Below are 21,921 nucleotides of genomic sequence, written 5' to 3' on the forward strand. Positions count from 1 at the left end.
AGATAAATTGTAGCCTATCACAGCTAGGCAAACGTGTGAATGTTCACGGTGCATTTTATGCAAACAACTCTAATCGTAGTTGTAAATCTGTATTTACAGTAGGCATAATTGTCATTGCGTATGCAGCATGAGTCAAATACAATCGTGAACAGTTGTATTTCATTCATTATCTGACTATGCATCCGTGCATTTAATTGCCATTGGCTCGTGTGATAGTAATATGGATCTTAGTAGTATTTTTAGTGATACTAGACAATAATAATTGATACCCGCACGTCGGTGTAATTTACTTCCTGGTAAAGATAGGATCAGTCAAATGAAATACAATAAATATACAAATAAATATTAGAAAATTAAAAAACGATCGGAAATGCGTCCAATTTTCTATTACTATTATTTGAGGACAACAATACATTTGGAAAACAAAATACAGCCATTTCTGCTTTTTTTCTTTTAAACAAAAAACTAAGCTGCACCCTTTTTTAAATTTCATCTTTCATTCCGAAATTGAATAATGAATGAACGAAAAAGTACACGGACCTTTTATTTCTAGAAAGTTAAGCATTTTAACTTTAATTAGAAATTTAAAAAACTAATTGAAATAAAATAAGTTTAAATTGAAAACTAAACTTGAAACACAAATAAAGATAAACAAAGATTTAAAACTACATTTTTTAAAAAAAAATCACAAAAAGCACAAAACAAAATTACAAAAACTTAAATTAAAATTAGAAAGACTTGGCAACTAACTAATAAAATTGTTGAAGTTAAAGTGCTTAAATGACTAAAATTAAAACTTATAAATGAAGCTATAGACATTAGAAAATTTACAAAAGCACATAAAATTACAAAAAAAGTCAAATGAAAACTAAAAATACCAAAAATGCTCATTTAAAATATTACTAAACACTATAAAAGTGTGTAATATTAATACATTATTTATATATTTTTATAGTATTTATTAATTATTTTGAATTAGCTTTTATTTTTCTATTTTCAGTTTTCAATTTAGTTTACATTTGAGTCATTTCATGTGCTTTTGTCAGTTTTCATATCATTGTGGTGCAGTTTTAAAGTCAGCTTTTAAATAAGCTCTTATTTTTCTATTTTCAGATTTTAATTTAAATTTTTGTAATTTTAGTTTAGAAATTTCTATGTAGCTTTACTTTTATTTCAGTTTTAGTTTTAGCACTTCGACGTATATTCGATTTTTGCCTAGACAACCAATTGAAATGAAATAAGTTAAAGAGGTAAATAAAATAAGTTTACATTGAAAACTAAATCTGAAACAAATATAGATAAATAGAAAAATTTAAACTACATTTAAACATCACAATATTCGAATTTTTTCCAGTTTGAGTTGTATTTGTAATTCTTAAACAAAATTATTTTATTTCAGTAGCTTCAATCCATCAAATATTTAATAGTTTTAGTTAATAGCCTTCACATTGTAAGCATACTCATAATATGGAAAGCTGTTCACTAGAGTTTAGAAATGAATCAACATCACTGCGAGTTAAAACACACCAGACATGTTTAGTCTCAATGCATTTCCATCGCAGCATCTAATTGAAGGCTCTCAGCCTCACCTGGCACTTGATGAGCATGTTGAAGAAGTCGTCGCTGGGCTCCTGCGGGTCGCTGTCTCCACATAAGTGGCCCAGGTTATTGTGGGTAATTCTGAGTCCGGGCAGGTTACTGACGCTCACCCTCTGATCATCGAGACGGCGGCTCTGCGAGCTGGCGATCAAATCAAACAGCTCTTCAGTCTGAGGAGACGTCAGCAGACTGGCATCTGAGAAACAACACAAACAACTCAACCTTCGGGACTTTAATCTGTGATCAATTAACTATGTTGGGAATGAAATAATACTTCTAATGTTAACAAATGCAACCTTAAGTTTGCATTTCATCATAAATCAATTGCTTTCACTTAATGTAAACAAAGCAGGGTGAACATTCTTCAGAATATCTCCAAAATCTTTACAGGTTTGAAACAACATGAGGCGAGTAAGAGATAGTTGTGTAACTGTGACTGACCGATCATGTCATTGAGTGTGTTTTGATCCGCTCCTCCTGCGTTCTCTCCATTGGGCGTCTCGTCCAGCTGACAGCGCTGGTCATCCATACGGCTGCTCTGAAACTTACTCAACAGGTCAAAGAAGCAGTCCTCATCTGACGCGTCACGGGCCAGTTTCTGCAGAAAGCACACAGTAGAACATCAACTCGTTGTTTATCATTACAATTTCAGCTGTAATTAAACCCTGCAGAAACAGTTACATTCACATCGTCATTCAAAAGATAACATTTATAATAATATTAATCCATTGCTCATACAACCCTTAAACTCTGTATGACCCTGAATCACATTACACTACAATCCAAATGTAGCATATGGGTGAAACTCATGTTTCTGATAAAAAAAAAAAAGAAGAAGAAAACATCATGGAGTACAAACGGACCACTGAAGAATATCTATAAACAGTGGAGATCAAAGTTAGAGAACAACTTACAATTTCATAAATTCACTGTTTAGTCCAATTTTAACGTATCCTAATAGGGGTAAAAGCACAGTTTAAGCATATTTCATGAGTTAAATATATTCTGAAGCACAGTATAAAAAACGTAAATGATGTATTTTTAAAATAACTGATCAAAATTTAAGAAAACTTTCAGATACCTCACAGTTATTGGTGTTAATCTGGCAACTGGCGCTAATTTATTTAATTTCAGGTCATTTCCTAATGAAAAACAGACAGTTGTTCATGAATTCCTTGTTCGTCCTGAACAGTTAAACTGCCCACTGTTCTTCAGAAAAAAAGGGTTCAAATACACAAAAATGCTGGAAAACCAAAGCTGTGGGAGCTGAAGGACTATTTTTTATTTTCTCGTGTGCACTAGATGTAAATGTCTCTTATCTGAAATATCTTATTTGGGTCAGTACTAAATAAAAAAGAACGTGCATGTTGTGTAGACAGAGGAGAACCAACACATTCTCAATACAATAAGAAATGATCTATCAGATGAAAACTTAAAATTTCAAAATTCATCCTTTGAAAGACTTTTAAATCAGACATTGCATTAACATGGAAAATGTACATCAAAATCATATTACAAAATGTTTTTGTCCATGAATTATAACGATTTAAGTTTCAATTCTTCATTCCCACATCTCTGTTCAAAATGGCAGTAACAGTTAAGGGGATAATGCATCGTCATGCTCATACGGTTCAATTTTGCTCTGTTGGTCCATAAATCTGGCACGACCAAAGTACTACTCTTTCAATATTCAAAGTGCAAATAGAGACCGAATTTTTCAAGCATGATACACAGCTATCTACACAAGTTATTTTAGCCCACATACTAATAACAGCCTAGATATTTTATGTAGCCTAATGTGCGCGCATTGGGGAGCCGCTCTCTAAACGTGGGGTATTAAAATTGCTTTTGAGTGCGCGTTTTACTTTTGGTTTCGTTTTAACTATCGCGCGAAACTTTAGGCGGCGTAGAGCGTGCATTCTACAATACAAGAGATTACTTTAACAAAACCATTTGAAAGTGGGTGGACACCAACGGGATTTTGAAAAGCGTGTCTCCAGTGGAAATTATTAATGTGAGTGGAAATCAGCCGCTGAGTTATCATTTGATGTGACTACTGTACATTGAGACAGAGACGCCATGAACTGCATCTGACAGAATGTGCGCTGCAGCACGAAATATAGTGTATTTCTTCAAAAGCAGATTGTAAAGACCTTTTAATTGTCCAACATCAAAACTCTTCATATCACACACCCCTAATTGCAATGCAGTTTGTGCAGATCTGCAACAGAGTTTTTTTAAGAGAAAAAAATGGCCGGATCCTAGTTGAGCGGAGCACAGTGTCAGTGGCAGGGAGCGATTGACGGCTAATATCTCAAAACTTTATTAAATGTAATAAAGTAAAGATGAAGTTTAAATGGTTATGTAATGTTGGAGAGAACGGCGAACCTGTCACTGCATCAGCTCACAGCAGTCTGTGCAGTAATTATTAGGCTAGCCAAAGTTTTGTCAAATATAAATACAATATAATTGGCTGAATCATATAAATGCTGGATTAAGATCGTGTGGGGGGTCGAATCGAGATCGCGAGCTTTTAACGATTAAGTGTGCAGCTCTACTGTGTTTTCCACAAAATAAAGGGTTTTGGTTGAAGTGCCTTGTTTGTTTGTTTTTTGTAAAACACTGTTCTACTAGCATATTATAGCCACAACTAAAATTCCTTCATATTTTGAACAATGAAGATTACATTATTAAAAAATAATAATAATAAATTGTGTTCATAAATTTTATTTTTGATCTCCACTGTATAAATACGGTTTCCTGACATATTCCACATTCCTGACACATTTAGTGGCATTCACTCAACCATATTAGTGACAATGCAGTATTAACAGAACGTCATGAACCTCGGGTTCCTGGTCATGTGTTGGCATATCTGCCCTGACATTAGTCAGCGCTCATGTGAGCTCTTATCTACATCTCCACAGCCTGGTGTGTGTGTGTGTGTGTGTGTGTGTGTGTGTGTGTGTGTGTGTGTGTGTGTGTCACAATGACCTTTCAGTGGTCAAATACACACATGATAAAACTCCCCACAGCGGGATACAGAAACCAAAACACTCAAATACAGATCTTAATGATTTCATAACAAAAATTGAACAGTGCTTCAAATATACTGATTAAAATTCTTAGTCTTAATTTGAATCTCATCTTTAAAACACAAAAGCTAATGTTTGATTCAGTGATCTGGGATCCGTCAATAGCAGCGTGAAATGAGCCTGCGGAGCGACCCAGCCCTGTTCAACAACACTTCCACGAACCAGACGCATATAACGGTACATTCCACCATGACATGTCCTGTATTAGCATGCAGACTAATAACATTTAACCACTGTTAGACAATGACCTGTGATGACAAAGCTCAATCACCACATCTGACACCAGACCAAATCAGGCTCAAATTCTCCTAACAGCACAACCTTACAATGCAATGCAATGCAATACAAAACCAGCAGATCACTATCATAGTGAGACTAAATATGAATACTTATGGAGCGATCATTAATCCACAGCCCGATCATCCAATCACAGATGCATCTTGAACTATTCCATCAGAGTGCATCCTAGCTTTCTCTCTCTGTCCATCTTTGTGTATCACTGTGGGAAAACAACTCATTAATTTGGCTCTGATTATGGGACAGTCGGGGGGAGGGAGAGTGGATTTGGGGTCATTAATGAACAGCGTCTGTTAAACAAACTATTTAAACACACAAACCACAAACTGTTAAAACACACAATCACATAGAAATATATGCAAATACATGTCATGCACAGGAAATCCTCACATTCTTCAGCCTGTATGTCTGTCATCCGTCAGCGTCCAGTCTCTGCTACACCTTCCCTTGACTGCTCGTCTGTCTCTGTTCAGCACTCACAGCTGCTCGTGCATTTACTTCAATAATTCAGTTACACAGAGGGTGAGACACGGAGAGAGAGAGAGCGAGTGAATGGACCATGAAAGGTCTTTGTCCAAATAACATCATCACGGTTTCCATAGAAACCCCTGACCCCGGTGTTTTGGCCTTTGGTCACGCGCATAAGCCCTAAAACACCCAACAACTCTGTGTGTGTGTCTGTGTCGAAGGTCAAGGACTGGGGTCTTTTTTCACACACCCATATTGTGAATGAGCCTAAAATTAGCTAAGAATTATCCTGAAATTAGTAATAATAATGCATGAGATCTATATGGACAATTACTGCTTTTGCATAATGCATAATATATGAAGTAGTTGTAATTATGATTAAACCAAAGAATCAGCTACAATACAATCTACATAGTGGTCCAAATCAATATACTGTCTGTCATCTAAAACAATGTACTGAAATGTAACTTATGTTATAAATCATTACTAAACATTCCAATATGATATATAAATACTTTACTGTTTTGCTTTTTGTAATTGAAGCAATGGGAATTGGGAAAACAAAATCACAGTGTAATACAAACTGATAGTCGTGAACACGAATCAGCAGGAGAAAATGATGCACACTGAGACAGTCATTTTCTCATATATACTTGGTCCTCTGGGCAAGTCACAAACACACAGATGCATTAGTAGCTGCGCAGCTGGTGTGTATTGATTAACAGAGGAACACAGAGAGCCGTGGCTATCAAGTGAAACCTTTAGTGAAGCACTTTAAAACATAGATTGAATTAAAGCCCTGCAGACAGACACTTCTGCACACTTACACTGTAATATGACTGTCAGCATAAAACTATTCATCGCGTTAAAACACTGCTGTGCTAGCAAATTTAAACTCACCTCAGCGGTATATATCTAATATAGATACAAGGATAGACAGATGAATCGATAAACAGGCAGACAGAACATCAGATAGACAGACAAATAGACAGACAGACAGACAGACAGACAGACAGACAGACAGACAGACAGACAGACAGATAGATAGATAGATAGATAGATAGATAGATAGATAGATAGATAGATAGATAGATAGATAGATAGATAGATAGATAGATAGATAGATAGATAGATAGATAGATAGATAGATAGATAGATAGATAGATAGATAGATAGATAGATAGATAGACTCACTGGAGGTGTGACATGAACAGTGATGTCATCCGTGTCCACAGGTGAGTCGAGCCACTGTCTCTCATCTGATGACTGACTGTCTGCGTAACTTTTGCTTCTACTGGACTGAAATAGCTGGTTCCTCGACCTCCTTGAAACACCATCAACATCCGGAGCATCTCCATTCTGCAGCATAACAGCGGCATACATCAGCATTACATCAACATCACATCTGCAGCACATCAACATCTCAACAGCATTACAGCGTCATTTGCATCAACATCACATCAGCATCACAGCCACAAATCACATCATCAAAGCAGCCTCACATCACATCAGCATCACATCAGCCTCTCTTCACATCATCACAGCAGCCTCACATCACATCAATATCACAGCAGCATCACATCAGCTTCATTTCAGCAGCAGCACAGCAGCCTCACATCATCACATCAACATTTACATCAACATCACATCAGCAGCACATCACATCAGCCCATCAACATTTACATCAGCAGCACATCACATGATCACATCTGCCTTGGCAGTATCACATCAGCCTCATATCACATCACAGAAGCATCACATCAGTCTCACATCACATCATCACAGCAGCATCACAGCAGATCATCAACATTTACATCATCATCACATCAGCAGCACATCACATCATCACATCTGCCTTGGCAGTGTCACATCAGCCTCATATCACATCATCATCACATCAGCCTCGCATCACAGCAGCCTCAAATCAGCATTCAACAGCAGCACATCAGCCTCAGCAATGTCACATTAGCCTTATATCACAGCATCACAGCAGCCTCACATCACATAAATATCACAACAGCACAGTACATCAGCCTCAGCAGTGTCACATTAGCCTTATATCACAGCAGCCTCACATCACATCAACATCACAGCAGCATCACATCAGCCTCTCTTCACATCATCACAGCAGCCTCACATCACATCAACATCACAGCAGCATCACATCAGCCTCTCTTCACATCATCACAGCAGCCTCACATCACATCAACATCACAGCAGCATCACATCAGCCTCTCTTCACATCATCACAGCAGCCTCACATCACATCAACATCACAGCAGCATCACATCAGCCTCTCTTCACATCATCACAGCAGCCTCACATCACATCAATATCACAGCAGCCTCACATCACATCAATATCACATCAATATCACAGCAGCCTCACATCACATCAACATCACATCAATATCACAGCAGCATCACATCAGCCTCAGCAGTGTCACATCAGCCTTATATCACATCAGCATCACATCAGTCTCACAACATATCACCAGCATCACATCAACCTCAAATCACATTAGTATCACAGCAGACAGACCACATGAACTTCACATGTGCAATCACATGTTAAAATCGCATGTGATATATGTGAAACATTAGAAACACACATGAAAGGTGGTTTTGGAACATTTTCATGGTGTAAATGTGTGTAACCCATCTGATCACATATGAACACATGTGAACAACGGTGGAAAATGTGATCTTATATCAGCATCACATCAGCCTCACATCAAATCATACATCAGCATCACATCAGCTTCACATCACATCTTCACAGCAGCCTCAGCAGTGTCACATCAGCCTCATACCACATCATCACATGAGCATCACAGCAGCATCACATCAGCCTCATGTTTATTTGATTCATGTTTGTTTGATGTTGTGTTTTTAAAAGCACCAAAGAGAATTTGCCCTGTTCAGACGGAACAGAACGCGGACAAGTAAAGTGAACGTTTAGCAAATATATTTCAAAATGCGGTGATTATTTGTGTAAACCTTCATTAGTTATGTCTCAAGGTAATGTAAACTGTTGAGATTGAAACTACGCGTGCAACAGTATATTGGATCCGTGCAGCTCTTAAAGCGGCCACAAGTAATATTCCTTCTGCCGTTTCTGCAACAAAAGACAAAGACAAAATCACTCACTGCTCTCGACGGAGGGACTTTTGTAGTTTTTATAAGAAACAAAGCATGTTTAATTCTTACAGTGAAGACTATGCCGTTTTATTTTACATTTAATTAATTACATTTTAAAAAAACTTTAATTTGAAACTTAACTTTTTTTTTCTATTGTATTGCTATCTTAAAATTAATCAATCATACAAAGTTCTGGACCCACTCATAATCGTGTTAAATAATCGCCATTACAATATTGACCAAAATAATCGTGATTAGGATTTTTGCCATAATTAAGCAGTCCTAAAATACACATGAAATGTGATTTTGGAACATTTTCATTGTGTAAATGTGTGTGTGTAACTCATGTGATCACTTATGAACAAATGTGGACACGTGGAAAATGTGTTCTCATTTGAGCAACACAGCAGTATCACATCAGCCTCACATCACATCAACATCACAGCAGCATCACATCAAACATCAGTGTCACATCAGCAGCAGATTAGCCTCACAGCAGCATGTACAGTTACAGGAAAGCAACACATGGCTGTGTTTCTGCACAACCATGGTTCTGCATAGCAGGACATGCTCATAAATGAGAGTCCATCATTTTGATGTGGACTTTAAGGTTAGTTTTGTTAGGCAGCCATTTTGTTCAAATTAAAAAAAGATGTTGATCCATGTCCTGCATGGAAAATCCTGGTCTCCCAAATTAGATGTTGAGCATGTGAGTACCTTTTCAGAGTTGTATTTCCACAGGTCCACACTGTCCATGCTGTTCTTCTTGGTGAACTTGGGTCTGGCTCCTGTTGTAGAACACAAGTGAAAGTTGATGATCATTCATGTAATATCAGTTCACAGACTGCAGACATATAGCTTTGAATGCCATACACCACAGTATATACCACTTTAGCACCGATTTGCTGTCAAATATATATAAATGCTGTGTTACTCCACTGAAAGACTATATTTAATTATAATATTTAATAAGAGTAATAATAATAGTAACAACAATAATAATTATTATTATTATTAGAATATTGTCATTTGTTGTGTAACAACTGTAGTAATATCATACTGAAATGTACAAGTCAGAGGTCACTATATGATGAAGAAATCTGAATTGAAAGGTTGAACACTGCTCCCAGGAAAAAAGTATTTTTCATAAATGTCAGGTCGGGGCACATTTATATTGTCACATTTCTATTTTACCCAATTCATTTATTATAATTGCTGTTAGTAAAAATGGTTTAATATTGTTATATGTTATCATTCACAGTTTTGCTATTTATGAATTGTTTTGTGTTTCTGAATTGTTTGACTGTTCAAATGTCAAAAATATCTCATATACATATTTTTATAGAGAGATGTTGTGAATGACGGTTTCGGTGTGTCATATTTCGAACAAATGCATTCTTTGAAAATTGTTAGTATGGAAGCATTGAAAAAAATTAATTGCAACTTTTTTTCTCACAATTGTGAATTTATATCTCATAATTCTACCTTTTTTCCTTGCAGTTCTGACTTTTTGTCTTGTTATTGTACAGTTGCATAGTTAATTTCTGGGGGGTTCTTATAATTGTGAGGTTTATGTCATATTTATGACTTTATACATTGCAGTTGCATGATATATTGTCAATTTATATCCAGCAATTTCAAAAGAAAAAGTCAGAATTGTGAGATTGCGAGTCACAATTACATTTTTTATTTTTTGTTCAGTGGTGGAAACAAGCTTTCACACTAGTCCCACCGCAGTGTTATTTTGGTATCAAGATACTATTATAGTTTTTAATTTGAATTTTTATTTTTATTTCTTGTTTTAATTTTGATTTAAGTTTTAGTAGTTTTTCGTTATTTAAAATACAGTATGTCTATTACTCAGTTTATTATGATGTCTTTTTTTGATTCATGCAGTATGTCTATTATTTATATTTTTATATTCATATTTAGTACTTCAAATTTAACCAAACAAAAATGTTAAATGTTGAAGGTGTTTTTACATGCATGCGTATAATAACCTTGCTCTGCTGTCCCATTTACTGGAGGATGGGTGAAGTGTTTTGTATAGTGTGTCAGTGTAAGGATGTACTTGTCATCTGCAGACACACGCGCACACACACACATATATATATGTGACCCTGGACCACAAAACCAGTCTTAAGTCGCTGGGGTATATTTGTAGCAATAGCCAAAAATACATTGCATGGGTCAAAATTATAGATTTTTTTTAATGCCAAAAATCATTAGGAAATTAAGTAAAGATCATGTTCCATGAAGATTTTTGTAAAATTCATATTGTAAATATATCAAAATGTAATTTTAGATTAGTAATATGCATTGTAAAGAACCTAATTTGGACAACTTTAAAGGCGATTTTCTCAGTATTTTGATTTTTTTGCACCCTCAGATTCCTCATTTTCAAATAGATGTATCTCGGCCAAATATTGTCCTATCCTAACAAACCATACACCAATAGAAAGCCTATTTATTGAGCTTTCATGTGATGCATACATCTCAGTTTTGTAAAATTTAACCTTATGACTGGTTTTGTGGTCCAGGGTCACATATATATGAATCATCTGAGAGTCTGTTACCCTGCACTTTAAACTCAGATTCAGATGGTGAGAGATCAGCCTCCTTCACCCCGAGAGCCTCCATCAGCTCCTCCACGTTCATCCTGGCTGTCAACTCTCCATTCCTGTCACCAATCTGAGAAAGCAAACTACACAGTTACACACAAGCAAAGCATAAGACCCAGTGCTGGATGTGGAATCAGTGCAGCCTTACCTCTCTGGAGATGTCCAGGTGTTTCCGGGCATAGTGCAGTGCCTGACGGTGGTTTCCCAATGACACGTATGCATTACCCAGACTCCAGCAGGCCCGGCCCTCTCCGACCCTATCACAGAACACATTATCGCTCAGAGTCGCACAGATGTGACAGTGAGTCTGTGTGTGTGTGCGTTTAGGGATCACACCTGTCGTTGAGCTCCTGAGCAATGAGCAGGTGTTTGAGATGATAGTCTATGGCACGTTCATATTCCTGCAGCAGCGTGTAGGTGTTTCCCAAACTGTAACACGCTTGAGCTTCCATAACCTGATCCTTCAGCTGCCGAGAGAGCTGCAGAGTTTTCCTGAACAATAGAGGAAAACATCTGTGAGTCTTCTGCTCACAGGGCTGAATTTATCTGAACAAAAATACAGTGAAAATTGTGAAATATTATTTAAATTTAAAATGGCGGTTTTCTATGTGAATATACATTGAAATGAATTTTTTTTCATGTGATCAAAACTGAATTTTCAGCATCATTACTATAGCCTTCAGTGTCACATGATCCTTCAGAAATCATTCTAACATTTCTGATTATTACCAATGTTGACAAACAGTTACCCTGCTTCATATTTTTGTGTAAAACATGATACATTTTATTTTTTTTAGTATCATTTAATGAATATAAAGCTCAAAGAACAGCATTTATTTGACATAGAAATCTTTATGACATTATAAATATCTTTACTGTGACTTTTGGCCAATTTTAATGCGTTCTTGTTGAATAAAAGTATTTAAATTTCTTAAGTAACAGCACATCTCTGTTCAATAAGCTTCATCGTTAACATATTTTTAGTAGCACTATTCTTTAGTTTGAAACGTTTCTGATGAGGAAATATACAGAGTGCACCTTACATGTTGAGTTGAGGTCAAAAGTTTACATCCCCCTTTCAGAATCTGCTAAATGTTAATTATTTAACTAAAATAAGAGAGATCATACAAAATGCAAGTTATTGTTTGTTTAGTACTGACCTGAATAAGATATTCCACATAAAAGATGTTTACATATGGTCCACAAGAGAATATAATAGCTAATTTTTTTACAATGACCCTGTTCAAAAGTTTACATCCCCTTGATTCTTAATACTGTGTTCTCACCTGAATGATCCACAGCTGTGTTTTTTGTTTAGTGATAGTTGTTTATGAGTCTGTTTGTCCTGAACAGTTAAAGTCCCTGCTGTTTTACAGAAAAATTCTTCAGGTCCCACAAATTCTTTGGTTTTCCAGCAATTTTGTGTATTTGAACCCTTTCCAGTAATGACTGTATGATTTTGAGATCCATCTTTTCACTCTGAGGACAACTGAGGGACTATGCAACTATTACAGAAGGTTCAAACGCTCACTGATGCTCCAGAAGGAAAAACCATGCATTAAGAATTTAAAGATCAGGTAAATTTAATCTTCTGGAAAACATGTACATATCTCGTGTTGCTTTAAAGGGCAGTACTAAATTAAAAAAAAAAAAAATGATATTTAAGCAAAATAAGAATAATCATTCTGTTTGAAAAGTTTTTACCCTCCGGCTTTTAATGCATGTTCGGTTGTCCTCATTGTGAAAAGATGGATCTCAAAATCATACAGTAATTGCTGGAAAGGGTTCAAATACACAAAATGCTGGAAAACCAAAGAATTTGTGGGACCTGAAGTATTTTTCTGAAGAACAGCGGGCAGTTTAACTGTTAAGGCCAAAAAGGGAATCATGAACAACTATCACTAAACAAAAAACACAGCTGTGGATCATTCAGGTAACAAGACAGTAATAAGAATCAAGTGTATGTAAACTTTTGAACAGGGTCTTTTTTATAAATTCAACTTTTTTTCTCTTGTGTGTATGTATGTAAACATCTTTTATGTGAAATATCTTATTCAGGTCAGTACTAAATAAACAATAGCATGCATTTTGTTCGATCCCTCTTATTTTAAATAGAATAATTAACATTGTGCAGATTCTGATAGAGGGGTGTAAACTTTTGACCTCAACTGTGACAAAAAGTGCCTGTCAAGGCATGACTGTTCATTTGTCTCTCACATATTTGTGACCCTGGACCACAAAACCAGTCTTAAGTCGCTGGGGTATATTTGTAGCAATAGCCAAAAATACATTGCATGGGTCAAAATTTTTGATTTTTCTTTTATGCCAAAAATCATTAAGAAATTAAGTAAAGTTCATGTTCCATGAAGATTTTTTGTAAAATTCCTACTGTAAACATATCAAAATGTAATTTTTGATTTGTAATATGCATTGTTAAGAACCTAATTTGGACAACTTTAAAGGTGATTTTCTCAGTCTTTTTGATTTTTTTGCATCCTCAGATTTCTGATTTCAAATAGATGTATCTCAGCCAAAGTGGAAAGCTTATTTATTGAGCTTTCATATGATGTATACATCTCAGTTTTGTAAAATTTAACCTTATGACTGGTTTTGTGGTCCAGGGTCACATTTGTGTCACATATTCACTTTAATAAAACAGTAGGTCACATGTGATTTGTCCACTAGATGGCGTTGTAATCATGTTTACCTGTAATACTCTGTGGCTGCATTGAACTGGCCCAGGAAAATGAGAGCGTTGCCTAGGTTACTGTACGCTCTGCGCTCGGCAGCCTTGTCGCCAAATTCCTTTGCAATGGAGAGACGCTGGAAAAACAAGGAGGGATTGTGTGTTATTCTGACATGCAGATCCCTGCTAGCATGAGCTGCTCTCTCAGCCGCGGCAGAGACCAGAGTGAGTGAAATCCCATCAGCACACAGATGAGTGAATGAGCTGATGGTCAGTGTTTGGCTCATACCTCTCTGTGGAATTTGATGGCCTCTACGAAATTACCCAGCAGGTAATGAGTGTTGCCGAGGTTACCGAAGGCTCTTCCCTGCGCCGCTCGGTCTCCCAGCTCCTTTACCAGAGACAGATTCATCCTGAAACAGACAAACACTTCATTAGCTACTGAATGTGCGCTTGTAGTAAACTTCAAATATTATAAGTGAATCTAAAAAACTGTACTTTCAGGTAAGTAATATTACTTAAATAAAATACACTTAAGGGTATTTAAAGAGAGACACTTTATGTGTTATCCGTTTTTAAGACACTTCACTTTTAAAAGATGAACTTTGTAATAATGGCAAATTAAAAGTTTTACTTTAAAGTACATTTAAAATTATCGGTTTAATAATATTTTAAAGAAGTACACTTATAATGTGCTGACTAACATACTGAAGCACATGTAAAGTACTTAAAATATAATTTTAAATGTAGAGCGTTATTTGATATTACATTTAAAATTAACATTTTAAATCTATTAAATTACAAGTGTGGAATTACATATATCTAAATACATGACATGCAGATTTCAGTAGAAATTACACTCAAGTAACTAAGGCATGAATTTAATATTTATGTATTAGAATTGCATATAAAATGTCATGCATTATAGCACAGTTGTAACATAAACCAGTGAGGTTAATGTGATGCATATTTGTCAGTGACACATGAAAAATGAAACAGATCAGATTTCTGTCATAATACTTATTGAATGTGATTTACAGTTAAAAGTCAAAAGTTTACATCCCCCTTTCAGAATCTGCTTGATTATTTTACCAAAATAAGAGGGATCATACAAAATGCAAACTGAGAGACTCATTTGCAACTATTACAGAAGGTTCAAATGCTCACTGATGCTCCAGAAGGAAACCATGCATTAAGAGGCAAAGGGGGAAAACTTTTGAACAGAATGGAGATGTGTACATTTTTCTTATTTTGCCTAAATATCTTTTTTTTTTTTTTTTTCATTTAGTAGGAAAACCAAAGAATTTGTGGGACACTGGACACTGAAATTCCTTCTACACCCTTTTGACCTTTTCCTTTCTCGCAGAACGCATCCTTACGTTCACAGTATGGCACAGGAAACTGCCTTTTCACATGTACACCTAAAATGATGATAAAAAGGACTCATGAGCAACTCATCATTTCTATGCACATTTCCTATATGTAACCCACGCATTTGCCTATTATGTTTTAATCACTTATTGTGTATGTCCCTTTTAATAACTATTGAATAGCTTAATGGTTTATATTGGTGTTTGGTATGCCTGAGCCTGAAATTACATTCTCGAAACGTTTCTGTAATTCAATTCTTTGTAAAATGTATTATAGTCTTGTTATAGAAATCATGTCCAAATTTAACTTTGCAAAGAGCGTGAAAATTGGGACCACGGGACTGATCAGATAACATTGTGATTTATGGTTTGGGAGGAGAAACCAGAAGTACCCCGAGTTAGGGCAATGGTTTAATTGGTCAAGACACCATTTGGGATGTGTCCAAACGCTGAGCTTAAATACTCAGGACACCATCAAATCACTCTCTTACTCTCTTTGTGTTTCGTGCTGCCGCGTTTCGACGCTGGTGTTAGCGTTCCTTGAACGCTCTCTGGCCTGCATGCCAGCTGCTCCTCTAAAGGAAACATGAGGAGATCGTTACACTTCTGTCTTTTACTTTAATTATTTTATTTCTTTCCGTTGAGAGTTTCGTGTTCTAGTTAAGTTTTACCACAAGCCGCGACCCAAACGTCTGTGCCGACCTGAACTTTAACCAGCGCACAACTCCGCAACATTCACGTTGAACGACCACCGAACTCCCATCCAATCAGCAACCTCGGGAAACCCCTTTCTGGAACGACGCGGCGAAAGGAATTCCCTCAACACAAAGGCAACGCAAGTACAACCTCCAGATTCGAGCTGAACTGGTGCATTCCATACAGTGTTGTTTTCGTCAACGATGACGATGACGAAATCATTTCGTTGATGCCACTTTTTTCCATGACGAAAACGAGACGATGACGAGATAAAAATGGCTCTTTGATGACTAAAACATGACGAGACGTGTGTAAGTTTTCGTTGACGAGACGAGAATCGACGAAAATGTTAGTGGGTGGTCCGTCAGACGTTTAAAATGCATGACAATTCTGCTTATTGTGCATGCCAATTAAAACCGAAAAAAGTACCTGCCGCTATGGCAAGCCGTTTTAGCATTAAATGCTCTTTGCCATACTAGTATGGCAAGCCGTTTTAGCATTACATCCTTGTTTGTCTTTTATATTTTAAGACATTCCTTCATTATTGTAATATTGGTAAAAAAAATAGTCGATCCGGAAGCTCACATTCTGTTGAACTATAGATCTGCTTTTTTCAGAACTTATAAGTGACACTACCCAACAGCAAAATACTTACTGACCTAAAACTAGACTAAAACCTTTTTGACTTTTCGTCGACTAAAACTAGACTAAAACCTTCTTGACTTTTCGTCGACTAAAATTGGACTAAAACTATCACATATAGAAGTGACTAAAATTTGACTAAAACTAATAACCATTTTAGTCCAAAAGACTAAGACTAAGACTAAATCTAAGATGGTTGTCAAAAACAACACTGATTCCATATAAAGTTTAATAACCTCTTTGAGAGACTCAATACGAGGGTTAATTAAGTGATTGATGGTTGTTCAGGTTTAAGCAATTGCACATATTGCTATAAACTTGGGACTTCATTTTTCATTCCTTTAAACTCATTCTTTCCTCACTTTCTCTTTCTGCAACCTGTGTGAATGCATGTGTTTATGTTAGATTAGTTTGTATGTCTTAGGTTTATCCAATAAAATCATATTTTTATTTGAAAAGATAAGTATATTGTGTTTCGTGCTTACAAGTTAATGTCTTAAACTGCTGATTTTGCTACTGTGTTAATATATAGTGTTTTCACTAAATTCTGGATAGTAATATCCATTGCAGAGTTTCTGTTACACGGCTCGTTCAATGAATCGCGAACAGCCGTAAAACAGCGACTCTATTCAAATTCCCTATTGAATCATATTCGATTCCCTTTGAGCTAAATTAAATGTACATTATCACCACAGATGTAAACTTTTGAATGGGGTCATTTTTATAAATTTAACTACTATATGTAAACATATTTTATGTTAAATATCTTATTCAGGTCAGTACTAAATAAACAATAACATGCATTTTGTATGATCTCTCTTATTTTGTTAAAATTATTTGTTAAAAGTTTGGGTTCCCTAACTTTCGCATGCCACTGTATATATTTATAATCACTAAATTTGTTTCAATCTCATACATTTGAGCAGATTTATGCAATGAACTCACACAGTTAACAGAGTTGAATGAATGCATTTTGAAAATGTTAATAAAATCTAAATATAAAAGTAGTTTAGAATAAACTTTGCCATGACTGAGTACAGAAATCTGACCCGTTTTATTTGCATGACTGACGAATTTGCAAGTTTAATAGTTAGTTAAAACTTTAAAATACATTGATCTAAACAGTTTCTGATTTTGAAAGAGCAGATTTCCTTGTTCTCCGTGTTTTCCTAGTAAACGGACACACAGAGGGAGATACTAATGACTGTTTGAGGCCGTTTCTCCTCCGTCTGACACCTCTGGTCTCTTGGCGTCTCATTTGTGCACTGTTTAACCTTCTGGATCTGCTAAATGTCGCTGTTAATAATGAGCCGCGCTGCAGTCGGGCAAACAGGTCTCGGTGGGTTCTGCCTAATGATGCTCAGATGTCTCAGTAAACTTCCCATTGCTCTTGTCTGTCTGTCTGTTTATGTGTCTGTGCGTGTGCTGGACTCACTCGTAGAAGGCCGTGGCTCGTTGCAGCGTGTCTCTGACGTCTGGAGGAAGCTCTCCGGGGTCTTGTGAGACACCCCACAGCTGCTGCTTTCCTTTGGCGTGAAACACGTTCCCTATGTTATACAGAGCCCTGGCCTCACCGACCTGCACACAGCAACCGTTTGTACACTGCTTAGAACTGTTTAACAATTCCATGTCTTTTTTCATTTCAACAGAGTACAGAAAGCTTTGAGAAATATCACACCGGCTCTGCTCTTAAACCTAGTGTGCCGTCTGGCTAGACAGCATTATGTAGTCAACATGAGATCAAAATTCACTCAGAGATACATGATATTAAAGAGATGCAATGGCTTGCAAACTTGCAATCTTGCCTGCATAATTGGACTGAAATTAAAAGCCATTTAAGTGCACTTAAAAAGAGAGAGTTTCTTCTAAGTACACTATTAAAAAGTGCATTTCATAATAATTGTCAAATTAAAGTTTTACCATGAATGTACTTTTTAAATCATTATGTTTTAATAATCTTTTGTCATGCTTTAAAGGGCAGGTTATATGGGTTTTTTCAAAAAATATCTTTTTTGTGACACAGCTATCCTTCAATGTAGTTGCAAGGTTTTCAAGTCTGTAACAATCAAGTTGTTAATCAAAAAAGTACAGAACTTGCTACAAAGCATATGGCGATACGTGCTGTGAGTATTTAAGACATACTGCTGCTGCACAAGTAGCATGAAATAACCTGTAGCAGATCTATACAGGTGGAGCTGGGGAAGGTGGAGGGCTTCAGAGGAACTCCGAAAGCACGCTGCGAAATGCCCAAGTGAATGCTACCAGCCATTTAAAGAGCTTCAAGCTGCAAGCTCAGTGGTTGTGTACGCAACATGAACCAATCAGCTTGTGCCAAGTCGTATAAGTTTGTGATATCATCAGTTACGTTAACAACCCATCAGCCTGTGTCATCTAGAGTTTCATGGTAGAACTAAGTATTTTTTTCAGCTTATGCATTCCCTGAGATACAACTGCAAATCATATTTGCGGTTTGTTTGATTATTAAATCTATTGATGTATGCTCCAGTAAGACATCCAGTCTTCATTTAGCAAGTGCACTTGCTCGAACAAAAAGAAATGATTAAAAAAACCCTGGTAAAGGTGATATTGACCTTGAGCAGCACGTCACGTCTGTAAATCTGTAAAGCAATATTCTGATGAATACTGCTCATAAAACTGCAAATCACTTTCTCTATCTAATCAGATCTAATGAAGACAACCTGACTGTGGTTTTCTCACCTTGTCTCCTTGTTCTTGAGAAATGTCCAGGTGTCTCTGACAGCACACAGCTGCTTCATCATAGCGGCCCAAAACTTTCAGAGTGTTTCCCAGATTCCCGCTGGCTTTCCCTTCCCCGATCCGGTCCCCGATCGTCCTGAATAACAATGCAGCTCAGTTTATTTTCATCAGACACAAACTTGCATGAAACTAAAATCAAATGTGTTTTCACTACTCAAATTTCCTATAAATGGCAAGTTCTCACCGAGCAAGCGTGAGGTCATGGCGATGGTACTCCAGGGCTTTGCCATACTCCTTAAGGTAGAAGTAAGCATTGCCCAGCTGGCTGTAAATGGCACTGAGGGTCTTGAGGTCTTCTGTTCCAACCTGAACAGCAGCTTCAAAAAAGGCTGTACCACCCTTAAAATCTCCTGCTTTACACAGTCTCTCGCCTTCCAGCGCCAACTCCAGACAAGATGCCTCCATCCTGCAAACACAAGGAATAATTCAAGAATAATTCCTATAAGTAATGAAACCAATGGGCTTTCTCAGGAAAAAATGCCATAGTGTTGCCAAATTTGGTAAAAAGCTGAATACTGATTTCCACACTAACATGGCTGGACTTATTAAGATCTTTATTTTTAAAATGCATAGTCCACAAGAGAAAATAATGGTTGAATATAAAAATGTCCCTGTTCAAAAGTTTACATCCCCTTGATTCTTAATACTGTGTTGTTACCTGAATGATCCATGACTGTGTTTTTTGTTTAGTGATAGTTGTTTGTGAGTCCCTTGTTTGTCCTGAACAGTTAAATTGCCCGTGTTCTTCAGAAAAGGTCCCGAAAATTCTTTGGTTTTTCAGTATTTTTGTGTATTTGAACCCTTTCCAACAATGACTGTATGATTTTGAGATCCATCTTTTCACACTGAGGACTATTACAGAAGGTTCAAATGCTTACTGATGCTCCAGAAGGATGCAAAAAAAAACATGCAAAGAATTAGTTTGACCTGAATTTGTTTGACCTGAAGGATTTTTCTGAAGAACAGCAGGCAGTTTAACTGTTCAGGACAAACTAGGGACTCAACACAGTATTAAGAATCAAGATCAAGGGAATGTAAACTGTTGAACAGGGTTATTTTATAAATTAAACTATTATTTTCTCTTGTGGACTATATGTAAACATCTTTTATGTGAAATTTCTTATTCAAGTCAGTACTAAATAAACAATAACATGCATTTTTTATGATTCACATTTAGCAGATTTTAAAATAGGGATGTAAACTTTTGACCTCAACTCAGGGGCGGACTGGCCATCGGGAGAACCGGGAGAATTCCCGGTGGCCTGGCAGCCAATTTGGCCCGCGGCGCTGCCATTTTTGTATTTATATTTTATTTTCATATATACATTGTTGTTATTATTTCTGTTGCCTACCGAATGTACTAAAGTTATTAATTCCAAATATGCCATTCAATAATAAAACTCTAATAAATCGTAATCCGTTTCGTTTTGACTGACAACGCAATTCGCCTCGCGCACGCTCCGCCCATCCGCTCGTCCGCTAAAAGAATGCAAGACTCGAGAATGGAGAGCCCAGGTGAAGCAGAGAGGCAAAACTGTCCTGTTCAGGACTTCAAGTACATATCGCGGTCAGATACATCTGTAAATAGACTATTGCAGTTTTGTCTTTGTTTAGTTAAGCATTAAACTGCTTGCAAATATTATCAATAGCAGTCAGTTTGCTACAAAATTAACAAAATTACATAACTGTTGTAAAGAGTAGGAACTTAGCAGACAAATATTCACATTGTTTTGTAACAAGTTTGAGGGAGCTAAGTCTAACAATAATACACCCGTAACAAAAATTAATCATGTTTTCACTAAAAACCATGGTTACTATAGTTAAACTATGGTAACCACAAATTAACAAAGGTTTTGCTAGACTTTATGGTATTTGTAGGAAAACAAATTGTAATCAAAATGCCAAAAAAAAAAAAAAAAAAAAAAAACACGGTTACTACTATACTTACTATAATTTTCCTAAGGACAAAACATGACCCATGAAAATGCAAAAACATATATTCAAGATCTAGCTATTATTGTAGGCTAACAACTTTGACATTGCAGCAAGATAAAACAATAGCACATGGTCCTAATGTAAATGGAAGTTCAAGAGATAAAATTTAATTATTTTGCATGGCACCAGCCAATGGATTTAAACTTTATGTGATAATGATACAAGTACATATACATATACTGTATATATATATATATATATATATATATATATATATATATATATATAGTCCATGGTTTCAGAATTTGTTGTGGGTTTTTGAAATGGCCTGGATGAGTGTGAGATTTCCCGGCCTGAAATTTTGTCCCAGTCCGCCCCTGCCTCAGCTGTATTTTATTGAAGCTAGCAGCTACATAGATTCAAAGCCAATATGCCTGTATGACTTTGACTGACTTCTATGAAACATTTGTTGAAATGTGCTAAAAAATAAGCCTAACACAGGGGTAGGCAATTTCAGTCCTAGAGTCACTGTCCTGCAGAATTTAGCTTCAACTCTAAAAAACACCTCACCTGCCAATCTGAAAGAAATATACA

At 36.3% G+C, this 21,921-nt stretch overlaps 1 protein-coding gene across 1 annotated transcript in view; it reads right to left on the reverse strand.

Moving 5' to 3' along the window:
• Positions 1-21,921, reverse strand: part of gpsm1b (G protein signaling modulator 1b) — a 40,443-nt gene that overhangs the window by 3,216 nt on the left and 15,306 nt on the right. Inside the window, exons 2-13 of the mRNA XM_073839900.1 lie at positions 19,577-19,798; positions 19,333-19,468; positions 18,050-18,192; positions 14,196-14,319; positions 13,928-14,043; positions 11,557-11,712; positions 11,369-11,477; positions 11,176-11,290; positions 9,317-9,387; positions 6,654-6,818; positions 2,041-2,197; positions 1,590-1,795 (exon numbers count right to left, since the gene is read on the reverse strand). Coding sequence (XP_073696001.1) covers positions 1,590-1,795; positions 2,041-2,197; positions 6,654-6,818; positions 9,317-9,387; positions 11,176-11,290; positions 11,369-11,477; positions 11,557-11,712; positions 13,928-14,043; positions 14,196-14,319; positions 18,050-18,192; positions 19,333-19,468; positions 19,577-19,798 — 1,720 coding nt within the window. The remainder of the gene's footprint in view (positions 1-1,589; positions 1,796-2,040; positions 2,198-6,653; positions 6,819-9,316; positions 9,388-11,175; positions 11,291-11,368; positions 11,478-11,556; positions 11,713-13,927; positions 14,044-14,195; positions 14,320-18,049; positions 18,193-19,332; positions 19,469-19,576; positions 19,799-21,921) is intronic.

Source organism: Garra rufa, chromosome 5, assembly GCF_049309525.1.
Source record: "Garra rufa chromosome 5, GarRuf1.0, whole genome shotgun sequence".
NCBI classification, from domain to species: domain Eukaryota; kingdom Metazoa; phylum Chordata; class Actinopteri; order Cypriniformes; family Cyprinidae; genus Garra; species Garra rufa.